General features: G+C 47.9%; 1 protein-coding gene across 1 annotated transcript in view; it reads right to left on the bottom strand.

Annotated features, from left to right (window-relative positions):
* LOC124472477 (cadherin-2-like) overlaps positions 1–18,136 on the bottom strand; it is a 50,332-nt gene extending 32,196 nt beyond the window's left edge. Inside the window, exons 1-2 of the mRNA XM_047027333.1 lie at positions 17,836–18,136; positions 15,709–15,817 (exon numbers count right to left, since the gene is read on the bottom strand). Coding sequence (XP_046883289.1) covers positions 15,709–15,817; positions 17,836–17,892 — 166 coding nt within the window. The 5' untranslated portion in view covers positions 17,893–18,136. The remainder of the gene's footprint in view (positions 1–15,708; positions 15,818–17,835) is intronic.
* Positions 18,137–18,371: the final 235 nt, after the last annotated feature.

Consider the following 18,371-nt stretch of genomic DNA (forward strand, 5'->3'; position numbering starts at 1 on the left):
CTACAGTTGTGGTAGTTTTCTCGGCTGCGACTTGAGTCTCAGAGAAGGCCATTGTACCGGAAGCCTCAACGATTAGAAACCTCCAGTCAGAATATGAACAGTCTTGGGAGCACGTGCAGCTGCTAGCGGACACTGTTAGTTGTATCCTGGGGGTCCGGGAGTGGGCGGGGGGGTGACAGCTGTGGTGACCCAAGATACCAGGAGGGACCTGGGACCACAAACATTTGTTTTTGTTGCATCGCTGGAATCTACATTAGGAGGTCATCGTCATTCCCTTTGACCCCCGCCCCACCCTCCCCAAAGCCCCACCTCAGACAAGCAGCTGTGTGGGGGGCTTTACGGCTCCTAGACAAACAAGGGATGGGGGGACACTGTCACGTCTACGCGACACTCGACGGCATCGTTCTAACCTCTCTTTTTAAAGAGGGGGGACGTCTCGGCATTCGAAATAATATCTAAAGGGGCTGGGTTTCATTGCGTATGGAAGAGCAAGGGGCAGGAGACACAATGAGGTAACTAGAGAAGCCCCATCGGTGATATAAATCAATCCCTCTAATATGAACCAGGGTCATATAGTGTTACAGCGAATGCTGGAATCCTTAATGTCGTCCTTGCATGTGTCTCAGTCAATCAGCCTGGGGAAGAGGCAGCGAGAGGAGGCCGGTGGGAGCCGTCCGTTCCGGGTCAACGTTGCACATGGCACGCACCGTAAACCGGGGGGTGGTTGGGGGTTGGGGTGGGGAGGATGGACGGACGCCCACGTGCTAGATTTAAACAGGGATGGACAGCTGGCGCAGGGAGCCATGACAGGAGACAATCTTGGGGAATTTGGGCACCCTCTCTTTACGACGGCGGAACTGCGGGCAAACTGTGGGAGCTTCTCTGGTAAGAACATTAAAAGGGCTTTTATTTATGGGTCTGCAAGCTCAGCCCTGGGTCATTTTAATGAGGGACAATGTCCAGCTACAACCCCATCCTTCTCTCCCCTCCCCCAGACCACTGTGGACCCCCGGCCGCATCAGGGACATCTGGCTGCTCCATCTCCAAACGCAGACCTTAATGGCCAATTACAACCTCAGGGGCCATGGCTCCGATTTATAGTTCCTATATGTATTCCGACCCAGAAAGCCTCAGTTCATCAGTCCAGCATTAGGTTATATGAGAGGGAGGCCTATCCGAACAAATCCGCCTCATCTTCTCCAGAGGACAACTATTAAACCATGCCACCCCAGCCATCTAGTACCGGTGAATTAAAACAAACGGATAGCTTTCTCCATATTACAATTAAATAAAAACGTAAAACAACGAAGCTCATTAAAACAAGACTGAGGCCCAGGCAGTGACAGGGCCGACTTGGGCCAACTACCTCATAAAGCATTTATACGGTTTGTATGGCATCAAATGAGTGCCTGCCTGTGGTTAGTTTCAAGCCTTTCAATTTAGCTTGGACTCTGCCGCCCTCCTCCCCCCCCCCCCCCCCTCCCCCCAGCAGAGCTCTCTGCTAGGACAGGAAGAAAGAAAGGCAGGTTGGAAGAGCGATTCCGGTTGTCCCTGGCAACCCGTCGCTTTTTGCCCATTTAAGCCTTCTTCTCTGGACTTCACTCTCTTTTACTTCTCTTCGTCTTCTCTTTCAGCTGGAGGTCCCTTGCTTTATTAGGTGCCCCTCCCCCCCCCCCCTTTCATTACAAACACAACAGTGTTATCCGTGTCAAATCCATTGGAGATGGCCCCAGGAAGTCAATATGGAGCCAATAGATTCTCTCCCTCCTCTGTGGAACTGTTCAGAGGTAGAAGGAAAGCAGAGCTATTGTCCGGTTCAGAACAGGCCTACAGAGAATGACAAGCAAAACTCAAGCCAAACTATTAAATTACAGCACAGCAAAGTTTTATTTTTTTCCTCTGCCATGATCTAAGCTTTACCTTTACAAGCACATGGAAAACATGATTCATTTCTTTTCGAAACATGGCAGTTGCTCTTTTGGGGTGATTCAATTCTGAGCATCGAGTTTTGTTTGGATACTCAGGCTCTCAGTGTCTCAGGTGACGTGTTTACTTCCTGGTTTACTGCTCTCGAGTTCTTCCTGAAAACATAAAGCTGTGGTATGTATGGAGGTGCCAATGCCCAGAGCCTCAGTGTCTGAGAGAAAACGTTGGTCGCAGAGAGAAAGAGAAAGAATGAGAACTCTTCTGAGTAGTCCTGCTAAGCTCAGAAGCCCCGAAAAGAGGATTTTGTATAAACACCTTAATCTGCGTACTGTATTGAAGTGCTTAACAGACTGAGCGTTCGAGCAAATTCCAATGCGTTGCATGCGAACAAAACAATAGCATCTGGCGCATTCTAATCCTAACCCCTTAAAGTCAAGAAAACAGAGGAAATAATTCAGTCTTCCAGGCATTGTAAAACAATTACACTTCTGACCACGAAGAGCTTGGAGGGTGCAGGAGAGAAAAATGAAGGTTTCTGGTGGGAAAAAAATCCCTTTTGTCTTCAGCACCTCTGTTTTAGCCTCGGCTATCTAACAAGTGACTTCAAACAATTAGCGCCTCTCGCTCGCCTTTCACCTTCCTGTCCTGAGCCGCCGCAGGTGTGAGGGGCTTGAGGCGCGACCAGATGAAAGACATGCCGCCGGAGAGGTGTCAAGCGTTCGTTTCCTGCCTGAGGAGGGTCGGCCGGGCCTGGGGAGGGTCAGTCCCGCCTCTCACCCCTCGGCACCACCAGACAGCAGGTCCAGCACTAAAAACCAACCCTGACGGCCGGTCTAACATGAAGTTCTGTACGTCGCTTGGGCGTAGCAGCAGCAGCAAAATGAATGGATCGTTATTGTTGTTTTAAAGGACTACTTACAGGCAGGCAATCACTAGAGCTGCTGTGTGGCTGTACAGAGAGGATACAGACTAAAGTAGATAGACCCAATAGATCGAATAGATCAAGGCAGACAGATAATAACTACACAAAATCACAGATGAGAGCATGAATCACCACCTGTGTTCTTCTATTTCACGGAGCTTGTTACTCCGCGAGGCCCCAACCGTGGAAGCGACCGCGAATACCAACGCCACGCGCGCCACGCTTTCCACCCGGAGGGCATGATACCCCGGGCCCTTAACGCAGAGTCGTAAGTGAGCGACCCAACAGAAAACACATAGGCTTAAGGGGAAAAAAGAAGGTTGAAGGATGAGAGGTAGAGGAGGCAATGAATTTCGAGGCTGGGGGATTTCTATATGACAGGGGTGGTTATTTGCTGGCAGCACAAAAAAAACAACTCTCCACCAACAAAGAGCCTTTCATATTTCCTGTGAACAGAGACACAGACTCCCATTAATCCCCAGGGGCAACCTCATCCCAGGCTTCTCCTCCGCACATAAATTACTCGTATTCCTCTTCTACTTCCTCCTATTACGGCGTGCAATTCGACAAGTGAGGAAGGGGTGGGGGGTGGCGTTAAGGGGCTGACCGCACATCTTTAAAGTGTTAGGCCAAGTAACACAGTTATGCCAGTGCTAATTCTTAGCACATGCGACAGCAGTTTTTGCCGAGCTTGTGGCTGTCGCTGGGGAAGTGTGGCCCCCTCGCTCTCTCTCTCTTTCTCTCTCTCTCTCTCTCTCAAACCCCCCCTCTTCTCTCTTGTTTTCAGACACTATCTTTCTCTCTTTCTCTCTCTCACCCTATCTCTTTCTATCTCTCTCTCTCTTTCCAGCCATGAGACAACGGCGGAGGAGTTGGCGAAGCCCAAAGCTCTGCCCAGCTGCCATGATTTTGTGAGCAGATGAAACACTCTCTGCCGAGAGAGGCACACGCCAATCCCCACTCATCCCCCACAGAATGACGTTTAACGTCGACGCACAGCTGCTCCCACACACACATGCTTAGACCACACTGGGACCTGAGGAACATGCTAAGAAGCGGGCCACTGTCCCCCTTCATCCAGAGACGGAGAGAGGGAGGGATGGAGGGAGGGCGGGTGAGACAAAGAGAAAGAGGGTGAGAAAGATAAAAGGTGTGATAGAGGGAGGGGGGGGGAGAGATGGAGAAAGAGGGAGAGAGGGTGATGGAAAGAGATAGGGTGAGAGAGATAGTATGTGAAAACAAGAGAGAAGAGGGGGGTTTGAGAGAGAGAGAGAGAGAGAGAGAGAGAGAGAGAGAGAGAGAGAGAGAGAGAGAGAGAAAGAGAGATCAGAAAGAATACTGAGACTGCAGATTGCATCCTGCGTCTGGCCCACCTTATTTAAAATAAACACAAATCGATGGCGCTGCAATCACATTTTGCAAATGGGGGGGGGGGGGGGGGGGGGGGGGGGGGGGGGGGGGGGGGTGGGCAGACATGGACAAGTGGCATGGAATGCTGCTCCAGCTGTCAACAGTGGCCAGTACCTAATACCCCCCAACACAGCACCCCTTTATGATCCCCAGCCTTAAAGCAGCAGGCTGGCTTGTTAGCCTAGGACGTTCTCCAGATAGCACTCTGGTAACAGGCGGGTATGGACACAGACCAGTCATGGTGAGGTGTACTCCTAACTCCTCCAGATTCATCTACCGGAAAGTTCCGCCCCAACCCTCCCCCCCATCCCCGCGCCCTCTTCCCCCCGAGCTAGCACCAGCAGAGCCAGCGGTCCGTTTGTATGACTCAATGCCATGAATCGTGTGCACAGCTGCAGGCATGACAATGCGCAAAGACCGCATGCCTGTGTGCAAATCCACACACTTTTCCTCTGCAATATCAGACGGTAGACGTAGATGTTTGATTTTATTATTTACAGTCTAGTCATTCATTATTATTATCGACTCCTTATAATCCCCTTCTGTATTAAAAAACCACCTATTTTCAATGTGGGAAAGTTAAATTGCAAACACAAATAGAGAAATGGATTTAACTTCATTCTCATCTGTTTTTTAAAGAATTAAAAGCAAATCATTTATCCATTTACCACAAATCACACATAAATGGGACATGCATTCGCATGCAGGCGCTGACATCACAGTAATCCGTATTGTATTCAAAAGTGTCCATCATCCAGTGAACATACAGCCTTCAGAAAACACTGACAATGGCTCGAGTCGGCAGGCAGAAAGGCAAAGCATAAACCACAGGATAAATGCACTGCCATTTGCCCACACAATGCCTTGTTTGTGTCATTATGACCTTCGCACTCCCAGACAACGCGTTCTCTGTTGGACTCTGAGAGAAAACAAGCCTTTTCACATTCAAATGGCCTTCTCCTACACCATTGTCACTCTACTGCTCATCCAATACAGAACAATTTGAAGGACTGGACAGACCCCCCCCCCTCTCTCCCATCATCCCAAATAAATTGTGGTCTACAACAAACAGTTACGACGGAAATAGTCGAGTCGTGTCAGGGAGGTGGTTGATGTTGCAGGCACGTCTGTGTTTATGTTACCCCTGTCAACTGCCACCCACTATCCCCTACCTCCTGCTAAGAGTGAGGGACTTTGAGATACGGAGAACTGGCGGCCCAAAATAAACCCCCCCCCTGTCCCATGTCCCCACGCACAAATCCGCGATCTGCTAAAAACGGTACATCTTCCAGATCATTTCTTTGTCGTCCAGAGATCCTTGGGTGCGCGCACGCACAGTCGGGTGCCGGTATGACACACACAGAGACGCAACCGTCCCCGTACATTGTTTGTCGCTTTACCTCATCCGGCGGCTACCTCGAAGCAAATAAACAATCGCCTGAAAAATTCAACACGCTCATCCAAATGCCAGCCACAGTGGCATCAGTCTATTCTCCTTGCCCTCTTCCTCCCTCTCCACACGACACAGGGCTTGGGAGTTCATGTGTGTGTGTGTGTGTGTGTAGGCCGACGGTACAAGATTCACTGGACGAAGGAGCGGATTGTGATAAACCCCTCGCCACTGTTATTAGAGATGGGCCTCAGCTGCAGCCACCGGGGACAGCTTCTAATAACAGAACAAACACAGATATGGTGCTGCCGTCCTGTTTCCGGACTCATCTTTCTCGTCTATTTCCAGAGGGATGGGACAGTGTCCCTGTCTTAATGCGTACGTCTATGAACCGAAACAATGGCTCAGACCCGGATAAGCCTCTCCAGAGTCAATAAAAATGGTTTTAGCGGAATCCCTCTGGGAACAAGGGCCGATTGAAAACATTGTGTGGTTCGTGAGGCCGGACAAATGGAATATGAGAATGTTTGCCCCAGTAGAAATGCTTGCCGTGGGAGATTGTGCCTCCCACTAGCCTGTTCATGCTGGGAGCTTTGATGGAGGACTGTGGTGGAAGGCTGTTGGGTCAGTCTTCTCTGCCCACGGCCTTAGACATCACTCCCCTGTCCGGTCAACATTCACGACAGAGTTCATCTGTCTCCGACTCGGCGCATGTTTCCAGAGCGTGCGCTCAGAAACCAATCAAGCGTCAAGGGGCCTGTGAGAAGATCAAAGATTTGTGATTGAAACAAACAAAGCAAAAAACGTCAAAGCGACAATTAAATCCCCTTTGCGTAAAATCCTCATTTTTTTAAATCCCCAGCAAAACCTTCATCTATGACCGATGGCAATGATGAGCTCAAGAGACGCCGCGCGAGTGTAGGCAACAGCCAGTGTTAATCCCGTGATCAGTTCACGCATTTCACCCCTGACCTCGCTCGGATGCTGTACGTGTGAAGAACGAGGCTTTGTGGCTCGGTGCGATCCCGACTGCGGGCCGGGCCCCATCGATATCTACTCCGGCAGAAAAGAATTGGTCAAATAGTGGAAAACAAGTCATTTGAATTCCCACTGGAAGGGAGAAGTGGAGGAGGAAGCCGGCCCTCCAGGTCTTACTCGAACCCCCCGGCTTCCTTAATAAGCCCACTTCATTTTCTCGTGGAGGCCACTATCCTCTATCACTACTGACAGGCATGAAAGGTCAATAACCTTGGCTCATAGCCTGCATATGGTTAGCAATGCCATAAATTAATGACTGAGGCGGTTATTCCAAACTCTTCGAGTCAGTCGAAGGATGCTTATCTCCTCCAAAGGTCGCGACGCTTAGAACACTTAGTGCGAGGGTGAGGGAGTGGCACCGAATCTATATGAGATGGGAGGTGCTTCTCTCTCCGCTAGGAGACAGTGTGGCAGAGGAAACACGGCACACGAGAGTCATGCACTAGCCAGCTGGAGAGAACTGAAGGTCCATTCACACGTAAAAAGGAACTATGACAAAGTGACCTTGGGTTTTGGGCATTCAGGTTATTCATAATGTTATCTTCTGGTTTCGTGTTGACATTACATTTTCAACAGTCATGTTGATTTAATGATTGAATGAGTTACAAGAAACAAACCCCTCATATTTCCTAGCTACTGTTGCTAAGGCAGTGTGTGTGTGTGTGTGGGAGGGGGGGGGGGGGGGGGCGGTACACCATCCAGCAATTCAAATCAGTTATCAAAAGAGGACAGGAAGACTTAAGATTTCATTTGAAGTTGGTCGTTTTGTTGGCATATCCTTCATTTTAGAACCTAACCCACTCGGGTTAGGGTCCAGGACAGGCCTGACTCGTATATCTTTCAGCGGCAGCTCCCTTCAGACTGCCCTGCTGAGTCGGCAACATTTCATCAAATATCCCGGCGACACGGCATACAATCTTTAATGCCCCTGTAAATATCGACGTTGGCTGGGATAATATAAACCCAGGGAGCGCCACTAGCCAGCTAGCCAGCCAGCCAGCCAAATATCTCTGTGTGCCTCAGCACATGCCTTGACGCTAACTGAGAATCACTCTGCAGCGCTGTCATCGCGTCCGTGGCGTGGCGGCGAACATGCCGGTGTCAGCAAGACCCCACGGCGCTAGATCACTTTAAGAGGGACAGTAATACCGACGGGGCATGTCCGAGCATCTGATGAGCAAACAGTTTGGGATGTGGAGGGGGGGGGGGGGGGGGAGGTGCGTGTTCCAAGGGTGGTGATGGTTACCGATCGTGACGATGCCCGAGATGAAACCGATACGAATCAAACGAATGAGACTTATATTTCACCGGATATCAATAATCGGTCGTCGCGGGGGGAACCTTTTGGATATGATCAGTGAGTTGTTGGGGCGCCAGTCATATCCTGTCTTCGGCTGCCCTGCTCCCAGACACGCGGGGCCTCCTCAGCTGAAACAACAGGCCTCTGGGAAATATCTAAAACACGTGCTCCACAAAACATCCCCGGGGTCGTTCGTCAAAAATATTACCCTCGCAATTCGAACGGCGCTTCGCTCTCATGACTGGGCTCATAAGGTTGCCAAGGTCGCCGCAAGAAACCAACCACACTGCTTTGGCACGTAATGTAAAGCAAAACGCTTCACTAGTGTCATCGCATTACTCAATTAAAGCACATCAATCACTCCTGTAGGGGGCCGGGCTTGCTCATCCATCTCCGGGTGAATGTTTGCGTGGAGCAGGGAGGGAAGGGGTGGGAGGGCTGGAGGGATGAGAGGGAGGGGGATGGGTGGACAGAGAGACAGAGGGGTGGAAGAGGGGGGAGAGATGTGTCGAGGATGTCACAGGATAGGACCTGGAGACCCATCAGAGGCCAGTGTCCAGAGAAGCGCTGGTGCGTTGAAATAGAACCCCCCCCTCGCCTCCCCCCGGCGCCCCGCCCTCCCCGCCCTCCCACTGGAACACAATAGTTGGCGTGGCCCCGCGGGAGGGAGTCGTCTCTTTCCAGGCAGGATATTGGCCTTTGTGAACGCTGTTACAGTATCTGGGTCAATTAATGTCTCCCTGCCTCAAATTTCCCTTTTGTTGTCAGTGGGAATAATGGCGTGTCAATTCTTGTAGCTTCTCCAGAACTCAGGACGGGGTCTTAAAAACCCCTCAGCTTCGCATCAGGACTAAAGCACTTCAAATGAGGTGGGGTCTCTGCTCTGGTTTCAGTGAAAAGCTCCACTCTCAATTTGCAAATGCTGCCTTATAAATACATTAATTCAAGTATTTATTTCACTCCTGTGGACAAGAGTAGGTCCTACTTCGGCACCTCCAGCAAACACTTCTTCACACACGCCTACAAGGGATTCACAGATGTTGCAGACAGTAAGGGCTACAGGATCAAACACTCGTGCCGCCATCGGCCACACCCTAGTCCAAAGCTGTCAAGAAGGTGGTTTGGGGATTCAGAGTGTTCTCACACAAACAGAATAATCATGATGGAGAGAAAGCCGAGTGCTTGCAAACAGTAAGCATTTGTTCTCTGTTTGTTTTAATTTGATGTTTAACGGCGCCTGAGTTGAGGAAGCAATGGAAAATGGAAGGGCTAGCAACTACACACACGGCTAGCTAGCATAATGAAGAGAGAGAGAAAAGTCCAACTGTGGGGAGTGCATGGGAGGAGGGAACAATAAAAAGGGGGTTTGAATACTGCTCAATCGACTACCGGGCCAACACTGCAAACAGGGCTGTCTTTGTAAGGATCTAGAGCAGAGATATGGGCTTGTTCACTGAGCTGCCCAAAGTCGCCTGAAAAAAGCAGAGCACTAAAGTCCACAGGCCGGTCCTTTGGTAAAATAAACATTTCACTCCACAGTGTTGATCTATTGTCTGCCAAGTGCAAGCTGGCGTATTTTACCCTCACCGCCGTCTGGAATTTCACTAGTGAAAAATAACACTGGCCCGGCTACATTTATGGAAGCATATGTGCGGAAAGCCGGGTCAATAAGGCTATTTATAACCTGACCTCATTACATAGTGGGGTCATGTTATACACTTTCCGGATGTGTTTTATGTTAAATAAAACTCACACTTCCGAATTAGAGTGCAAGGTCCCCCGCAGCAGACAGAGAACAATCAACAAGAAGGATTTCAGCCTCCCCTCACCTTGTGACAGACTACTTACAGGGAAGGATTGTTTTAGAAAACGAAATTAATCTTTTTTTCTTCTGACAGTTTTTCAGATTGAAGCGCACACATCCGTTTGGAAAGGCGAGCAGTGCTGGTTCAAGGCTTGAGGGGCCCAGGTGTGCTTCAGATCCAAATAACCAATAAAAGGGCATAACCTTCATATGACTGGGGAACCACTTCTCTCGAGAACACGGGAGTGAGCCCTCTCTCTGAATCCATTCCCCTCATGAATAAAGCCAATAATTGATTATGAAGAATAGTTATATATTAAACTATTAGACACAGTGGGAGGCCAAATTCGAAACAGATTAAAAAATATATACCCATTATAATGTATATAAACGATAAATGTTTTAGTCAACTGGTCATTTAGTGCACGATAGAGAGGCATGGACCTTAGAAACAGCTGGAACTTCCAGAACCCTCTGCCGGCCAAGCACCCCACCAGCACAGAGGGGATGTCTAGGTTGAACAGGCTAATTATATGCCAAGGACAAACACCCACACACACTCACAGACACACACATTCACAGACACACACAGGCATAATATAGAGAGACCTTAACTGCTGGCCAACGTCAGTGTCACCACACACTCTGGAGCGCCGATAGCAACGGCCGGAGCCGGGGGGCTGATATGAACGATATGAGCATGGGCGATGAAAAGCCGCCCCGCAATGTCAGCCCTCCACAAAATACTTTTATCTGCATTCAGGAATTTCATTTTCGAGTTCCCGTCTGCTTCCAAACGCGAGGAGACGATGTGCAGACCACCTGTTTGATAAGGAGGCGCGGGCGAAAAAGGTCAGACATAAATAAAATATGCCCTCTCCTGTCACAATACTGAGTCGGCCCCTAAAAAGGACCTTATCTACACCTCCCCCCCCCCCCCCACAGACACACACGCATCTCCCCTCCCCAGTTCCCCCACCCCATTCGGGCAAATTAACCACAGATGGGTGCACTTGCTTTAATATGTTAACGTCATTACTTTTTTATTGTTATGACAGAGCCTCGGGACAAGGTATGGCGTCTCTGATCATGTGACAGATCACTGTGGTGTCTGTTTGCCAGCGTACTGACGCCTGTCGCGTATCAGTAGGAAAGAACCGCATCTAAGGTCGGGTATTGAAGTCATATACCACAGAGATCCAATCAGCTGGCACGATATGTGGTGGTTATCTAGGCCATAGTGGCGTGCTCGGGAAAAACCAACAGTGACGGCCCGATGAAAATGGATAGGGTCTCATAACAATAAAGAATCTGAAGCCGATTCGTCCCAATGCTGCCGGCGATGCTTTAGCTGGGAATTGGAGCGCAGCCTTCATTACAACGTATTGATCAGTCCAAACAAAGACCCTGGATTTATTGATCCGCTTCCTGAAAAAAAAAAAGGGGAGACGGAATGAGAAGAGCAATGGACTGGTCCAGCAGGCAGAATCACACTGGAAACGCTGGCTCGGCTTAAAACAAGGGAGGGGCGAAGAGAAGGATTTGGAGCACGCATCAGACAGTGACGTGCAGTCGATGTCCGACTATGACAAAGAGATGAGAGGGCTCGTGTTACAGGGCGGCTGTCCATGCCATGGAGAAGAATAGGGAAGGTCTGTTCTGCTGCACCTCTGGGCTCTCCTCTTCGGGATGACAGCTCCTCTGAGCTTGCCGTATGGATCTCATCCCCGGTCCACTAGGGATCTGACTATCATGGAAGCCTTGTTGGACTACTGAATTATTCAGGGATTGGCTCAGACATCAGCGCTCACCTCGTGCACCTAATAGCATAATTCTCCGACACATATTCCGTATTCGTGCGACCGTGTGCTCGCCAATGTCATAGGCTGAACCCAGAGAGACACACAAAAGGGAAACGATCTCTGTCGATTCTCTGATCGCGCCTCTCTTTATTCACTTCCAACTGGAGCCAAATTAGGGAGTATAATCCCAGATAATACTTTTCCTGCAGTATTATTTCAGACACAGCATCATGAACATGATTACAGTGAACGCCTCTCTGTCTCATTCTGCTTGGCCGAGTTCGGGGGGGGTGGGGGGGGGGCGCGACGACACCCAACACAGCTCCCAGTCCTGGTCAGGGTCTGAGTGTTTCAGCCAGACCCTTCTCTCCTCATGATAGATGTTCCTCAGCATAGGTCAGGAAAACACACTGAGAGGTGCTGAGCATCTGCAGCCTCCCCTGGTGAGGGTCGTGACCCCGCTTGGCTGGTCTTCCTTTCAGCTGGCGCTGGCCAGGGTTCCCCCTCCCCCGCCCTCTTACCCACTCGACCCCCGGTTATGTCTGTTTGCTGAGCACCACTGCCCAATTTACAGGACAGGGTTGAACGGGGTCATGTCTGACCAAACATGAGGGCCTCTCTCTCTCTCTCTCCGCTTCACCTCTTCAGAGAACAGTCCCAGCTGTAGAGTCTGTTACCAGAATCCTGACACAGTCAACGCAAGGAGCCAGAACAACATGCCCAAATGGACTCAGTCAAAAGAGAAACATCCTTTTGCTTTCACCCAGTGTAGTTTTTCATCGAAATGAGGGGCAAACGTTGGTCTCAAATTGCTGACTTATTCACACAGAGCATTGCAAGGTCATTATACTTTTAACGAGCAGGTAATGAGAACCCATGTGATTTCTTACTGTAAGCCCAAGTGATCTGTTCAGTCAACGTTTCACTACGGCAAAACGTGAGCGCAGTCGCGGGCCGGGTGAGTCACTCTTTCATCGCTAATCTTGACCCTGCTTGTTTAAACCACATTGTAAAATCGGTCAACTGTGTCTCCCCAACCTCTGAAGTCGACAACCCCCCCAGCCAAGCACAGAGTACCGTGGACACGGTCAGTGAACTGCCGTTAAAAGCACTTTAACCGAGGTTGGAAGGAGAATATAAACACAGTAGTCTTTCATCGCTAGAGCACGCTTAATTGGCAAAAACATCTAAGAAGGGCTAGGCAGGGGGTGGAGGGGTGGGGGGGGGGAAGAAAAATGAAAGTAGGATACGAGGGATGGGGGGGGGGGGGGTTAAGGTTGGCAGGGTGGCTGCATAAGCGAGTGTATTAAGTTCAATTATGCTTTTGGGCTTTTCATTAACCTAGTTTTGGAGAGGGAAGCCTCTCTGCTGAATAATGCTCTGACTGACTCACTTTACCACCCTGCTTAAAAAGGCTTTGTCTACTACACAGAGATGTGTTTGTCAGCTTTCTATAGCCAGTATTATATTAGCCCATGACCCTCGCAATAATAGGTTTCAGCCTTTCGACGGGCGAACACACCATGAGTCACTTTCAACTAACAGTAAAACCAAAGCAAACGGGAAACAACGGCATCAAATTCCTCTTATCGCATTCCGGCGACGTGTAACGGTGTTGACTAGGAAGAGGGAAGCCCATATTTGGTCTTTTCTCCCTCCTCGGTAAATATGACCAGCTTTGAGAGTCATGCGGGGCCCCCAAGAGTAGACAGTGGGAAAACGTCCTAAGTCTGACGTGGTTTACAGTTCACAGACAGAGAGCCTAAGCCTCCTTAGTGCATCATGGGAGAGGAGGGCATCGTGGGTAAATAATTGTTGTGCCTTCTTTTCCTCTCCGCTGCACTGCTAAGCGACGCCGTCGAAACCCACCTGAACGATTCCATTGAAAATCGGCGGCGCGTTCACCGGGCCAGCCGATGCTTTGACTGTGCGCCCCTCGAAAAGTCATTCCATTCCATTTTTCCAATTATTACTTTGGCTAACGGTGGAGGCATTGATATGTAAAAGGTGCATTTGCTACTGCAGCAGGGGCAGTGCTTTAGCTTCTGTTTAGCAACTGAATGTGTCTTTGTCTTACTTCCCTTCACCTTGTGTATTCCGCTCATCTATTACTGGAATCAACATGAGCTCAAGTAGGGTGAGACAGCCCTAGCCAGAACACCTTCCATAGTCTCTACGGGGCTGGAGCCCACAATGCGATGGGATCATTTGACTGTTATCTAATACTGCCTTCTGCTAGCGTTACAATCATATTCCAAACTGATATTTTTCAAACTAGAGCAAACCAGCCCAGCTCTACTGAGAGACCCAGGTTTAACTTTTTCCCTAATAGCTTTCTAAATGAGGACAGGTTCATGCATATGACAATGAGGCTGCTAGATTATTTCTGACATAACAAGGAGGGATTTTCTGTTACAATGAGCAGGAACACTCAGGTATGTTGAGGGGAGCAACTGAGGCAAGATTCATTTGATGCCTTTTCATTCATTATTTAAGGCCTTAGGGTGCAATTAAGAAAAGTCATGAAATGCAGGCAGGCATTCTCATGGTGAAACGATGGTGGCATTAGTCAGCGCCTCATGTGGCTTGGAAGAGCCTTGAAAGCAGACCCCCGCTCCCGGTCCAAAACAATATCACTGAGCAGCATGGCCGTGAGTGAATTTGCAACCCCCCAAAAAAGGAACCCACGCACACACACACAAACAGGGGGGCTTACACTTTCCACACACTGTGAGAGCTTTGTCTTTCAAAACATGCCACAGGAGCCTTTCATTAGGGAAATGGAGTTTCATTAACGTCATGCCACGGTGCTGAGCCCCAGCGAATGACAATGACACAGGAGTAGCCTACTTCTCTGTCCGGAGAAGGGCTCCATAGAGGGCTGGGGGAGGGGGGGTGGGGGGGTGGGAGGGGGTGAAGAAAAGAGGAGTTGGGGGGGGTGAGCAAGGGGGGAGGGGCAGACAAAAGGGAACCTGATTACCCCTGGTCACGGCTCATCCACAAGCCAACAGAGAGGGAAATCCATCACATAGAGGATCAAACAGGGTCTGGGCAGCAGGTAAGGCCTAGTGAAAGCACCCCCATTTCTGTTCGACCCTTTCCTTTTTTTCTCTGTCTATCTATTTCTCTCCCTCTCTCTTCCTATTGCTCTTTCTCGCTCCCCCTCCATTTCTCTCTGACTCACACTCGGGTGACTGCGACTTTTAGACACACACTGTGAAATCCAACGCAAGTGGTGATGTTTTCGGGTCCAAATGACCTCAAGGCTCCAACCGTTCAGATGGCACTTTGGTGACATATTCCTGTTTTATTACCATCTGTGAGTTTCAGCAGTGTTTCAAGTTGCCTTCGTGTCGGCCACTTAACCCTTTCCTAATACCAACAGTGTATAGAGCTGGTTATGTTGTCTGTGATGTAATGTCTGATCCAAAATAATATCAGACAAAAATCATGACTTTGCTCCTGTGCAAATGTAAAAACGACTTATTTTGACATCACAACAGTGGATTTCAATTGTGCATGCACACACCACACAAACAAGCAGTATCCATTTGTTGCTAGCTGTATGCCTTTTGTGAGATGAAAGTGGAGTGACAGGCAAAATTAAGTTATAAAATGTGGGTTGAGGAACATGTAACCGTTAATTCCTTGATACTTCTCAACTGTATTCAGTCAGTATTCATACAGGTGTACACAAAATGCTGCTTAATAACTTCACGTTGCTGACTATAGATATTTTGGTTTCAAATGTAATTCAGTGTAATAAATATGTAATTACCCAATAAGCTAGCTTGTTTATTGTTGTTCTGTCATTAAAGCACTAACATTTCAACAATCAGATACCATTGATTTAATCATGTTCCTCCAAAGTATTGCTGCGAAAAAAAAATATCCATCACAGGATAAAAACAATTCTGATTGAGGTTTAATGGCTTGACGAGCCAAACAACATGAATCTAAGCCCACATTACTGCCAAAATAATTGTTAAAACATGTGTTTGAAGCACATATGGAGTAAAGCACACACAATCACACACACAAAAAAGAAGCAAAACACAAACAGCGGAACACACGCTAACATCTACGTAACAACGGGAAAATTAATCACAAACTCACCATTGAAGAGGGCCTGTCCCTTCTCTGAAGTTCCTGGCACTGCAGCATTGTACACATCTTCAGAGAAGCCCGGCCTGCATGCTGGGGTGCCACTGCCCTCCACAGCAATCTAGGGGGGGGGGGGGGGGGAGAAGAGTGAGTCATAAATCACCCCTCCAAAATGCACTCTGACTACCTCTGAAACTCCTGGTCACGTTCTCAAGTCCTCACAGTCGCACAAAAGCATCTGTTGTTTTTATAGTTGGGGCCGCAATTAGGATAATGAGGCCAAAAGGGTTAAGCATTAGGCAAAAAGCTTGGCTAGGCAAGAACAAGCTCTATTTGTGTTCAGGAGGGGCCAGGTCCAGGTCCATGGTTCGAGTCGCTATAGCTCTCTGCCAGCCACTCTGATCAGCACACAGCCAGCTCTGGACAAAACAGAGCACTTTGAAGAGCAAAGACGGAACAGTAAAACAGAAACTAACAGGCTAATGTTGTACAGATGGGACCTTTTCCAGTGTATGAATGTCTGTCTACTAAAATTTGATCCTCTTGAATTCTTTCAAAACATACGTCACGGTAACGTTTCTTTGGGCACCTATACATGAGCTCCTGACCACTTGACAAAATCAAATTGACTCTCGTTCTCTCTAGTGGGTGTTCATTGTTGTCATAATCAGTGTTTTATAAATTGGTTATAATCTATTTACATTTCTCTTTTTAGAATCTATTCAATCTTCAACCAAAGACGAACCAAAATAATCTGCTAAAACAGCAAAACTGATATTCAGACAAGTTAACACTTTATACAAAGGGTTTTCCCTTACCTTTTTATGCAGGGTGATTAGAGACACATTTATAACGTTGAATGAAAAGTAAGCCCCAACTAAAATGAATTAGCAAAAACATCTTTGAGTTGCAAAAGATTCACACATTTTGTATAAGCATGCAAATCTAATCAGCCATACAGGATGGGCATCCACTCGTGACCCACCTCCCAAATACGTTTAATCCTATTCCTTTGGAGAGACCCTCAAAAGAATTTGAAAGAAGAAGAGTCCCATAGAAAAAGAGCATTGAGGGTAACCATGCCACTTCTTAATCAGCGGAATTTAAATCGAAAATGGTCGATGCGTAGTTCTGCATTAAGTCTGGCAACCCATCAAAAACAACATCTCGATGTTTTAAAAAATACAACTATTTCATATAAAATCACTTTAAATTTAGGATTGCTTTAGCGTTCAAAATAAACAAAACAAGTTATGACTGTAGCTTATCACATCGCATTCTCTTAACGGTTAGACTAACCGTTAAGAGATAACATAACTAAACTATGTTTAAAGAGTTTGAAAAGATGAACTGATGCATTGAAGATAGAGAATGTTCGGGGTTCGTTTGTTTTGTCAGTGAGCAAGTAAATCCCTTGTCTCTGAAGAAAACACACAAGCATCCATTTGACACAACTGATTATTCATTGCTATGCAGTTTTGCACCTTAATTTGGGTATGGGGGTAGAAACATTAGGCTACTCTAACTGTTCCCTTAGATACTTGTGTATTAGAACCCCCCCCCCCCCCCCCCCCCCCCCCCATTCTATAAAGTGGATTTGAATGGCTGTTGATTACAACCTCACTGCCTTACAAGACTGGGATAACAATTGCCTTAAAGCTTATTGAGTAGTAATAGCCTACCTTTGTAACAAGGATAATTTGAAATAGCCACCATATATTCTAAATACTACATTGTAACCATGTTGCGTTAAAAACGTAGGTTACACACATTTTTACATGATGAAATTCCATTGTGAAAACTGACCCTGATAGTTCAGCCTTCACACAAAATAGCCTGCAACACCCTAGCCTACAACAACCGGCATTTAAAATGTTATTTTTTGGGAATAACAACAATACCATCTGTCGAAGTAACAAATTCTCTGTAACAGTGGACATAGCATAAGAGCAAATTTGTAGACAAGTATTGCAAGTAGGTTATCTTTGATGCAACCTATTTTTGAGGACATGCAAGCCAACGGTCAACAGTGGCTATGTATCCTATCCCGCGGAACATTAGCATCGTCACTAAAAGCAAGCTCTTGAACTGCCCAGTCCTGGGTTACTCAACACAATCGTTTCAGAAACATAAACCTACCTGGAAAACTGCAAAGAGCGCCAACAGAGGCAACCCCCCGCCCTTTTGTAAGTACATGGATGTGATTTTTCGCTGTTTATTTCCTCTTGAAGTCCGTGATAAATATCCGTATGTCTGCAGCAGCTTAGATGGCTCGAGCGTTCCTTTTACGACAAAGGCAGCAGCGGCAGCAGCGTGTAGCAGCCTCCCCTATCCACTCTCTGCTCTGTTCTGAATTCACCGCCTGGTACTGAGGCTGCTACTCCCACCCCCTCCCATGCAGTCCAATACAAAGAGCCATTCCGGAATCTCACTGTCTCTCTCTACTGGTCAAAGTGCCAAATTCACTGAGTTGAAACTAGACATGTTGCCCCTTCCTTGTGCTTGTCCGACTCCCCTCCTTCCAACAACAATATAATTCTGGTTTTGCATGGGTGGCCTGGCAAGACCATATGTTCATAGTCTGCTTAGTATTAAGAGTCAGATCATTATGGAACAGTAAATAAAGTAGATGTGTTTTTGCCTACTGCCTATCTGGCTTAATGCCAGGCCTGGCT

Source organism: Hypomesus transpacificus, chromosome 10, assembly GCF_021917145.1.
Source record: "Hypomesus transpacificus isolate Combined female chromosome 10, fHypTra1, whole genome shotgun sequence".
Taxonomy (NCBI): domain Eukaryota; kingdom Metazoa; phylum Chordata; class Actinopteri; order Osmeriformes; family Osmeridae; genus Hypomesus; species Hypomesus transpacificus.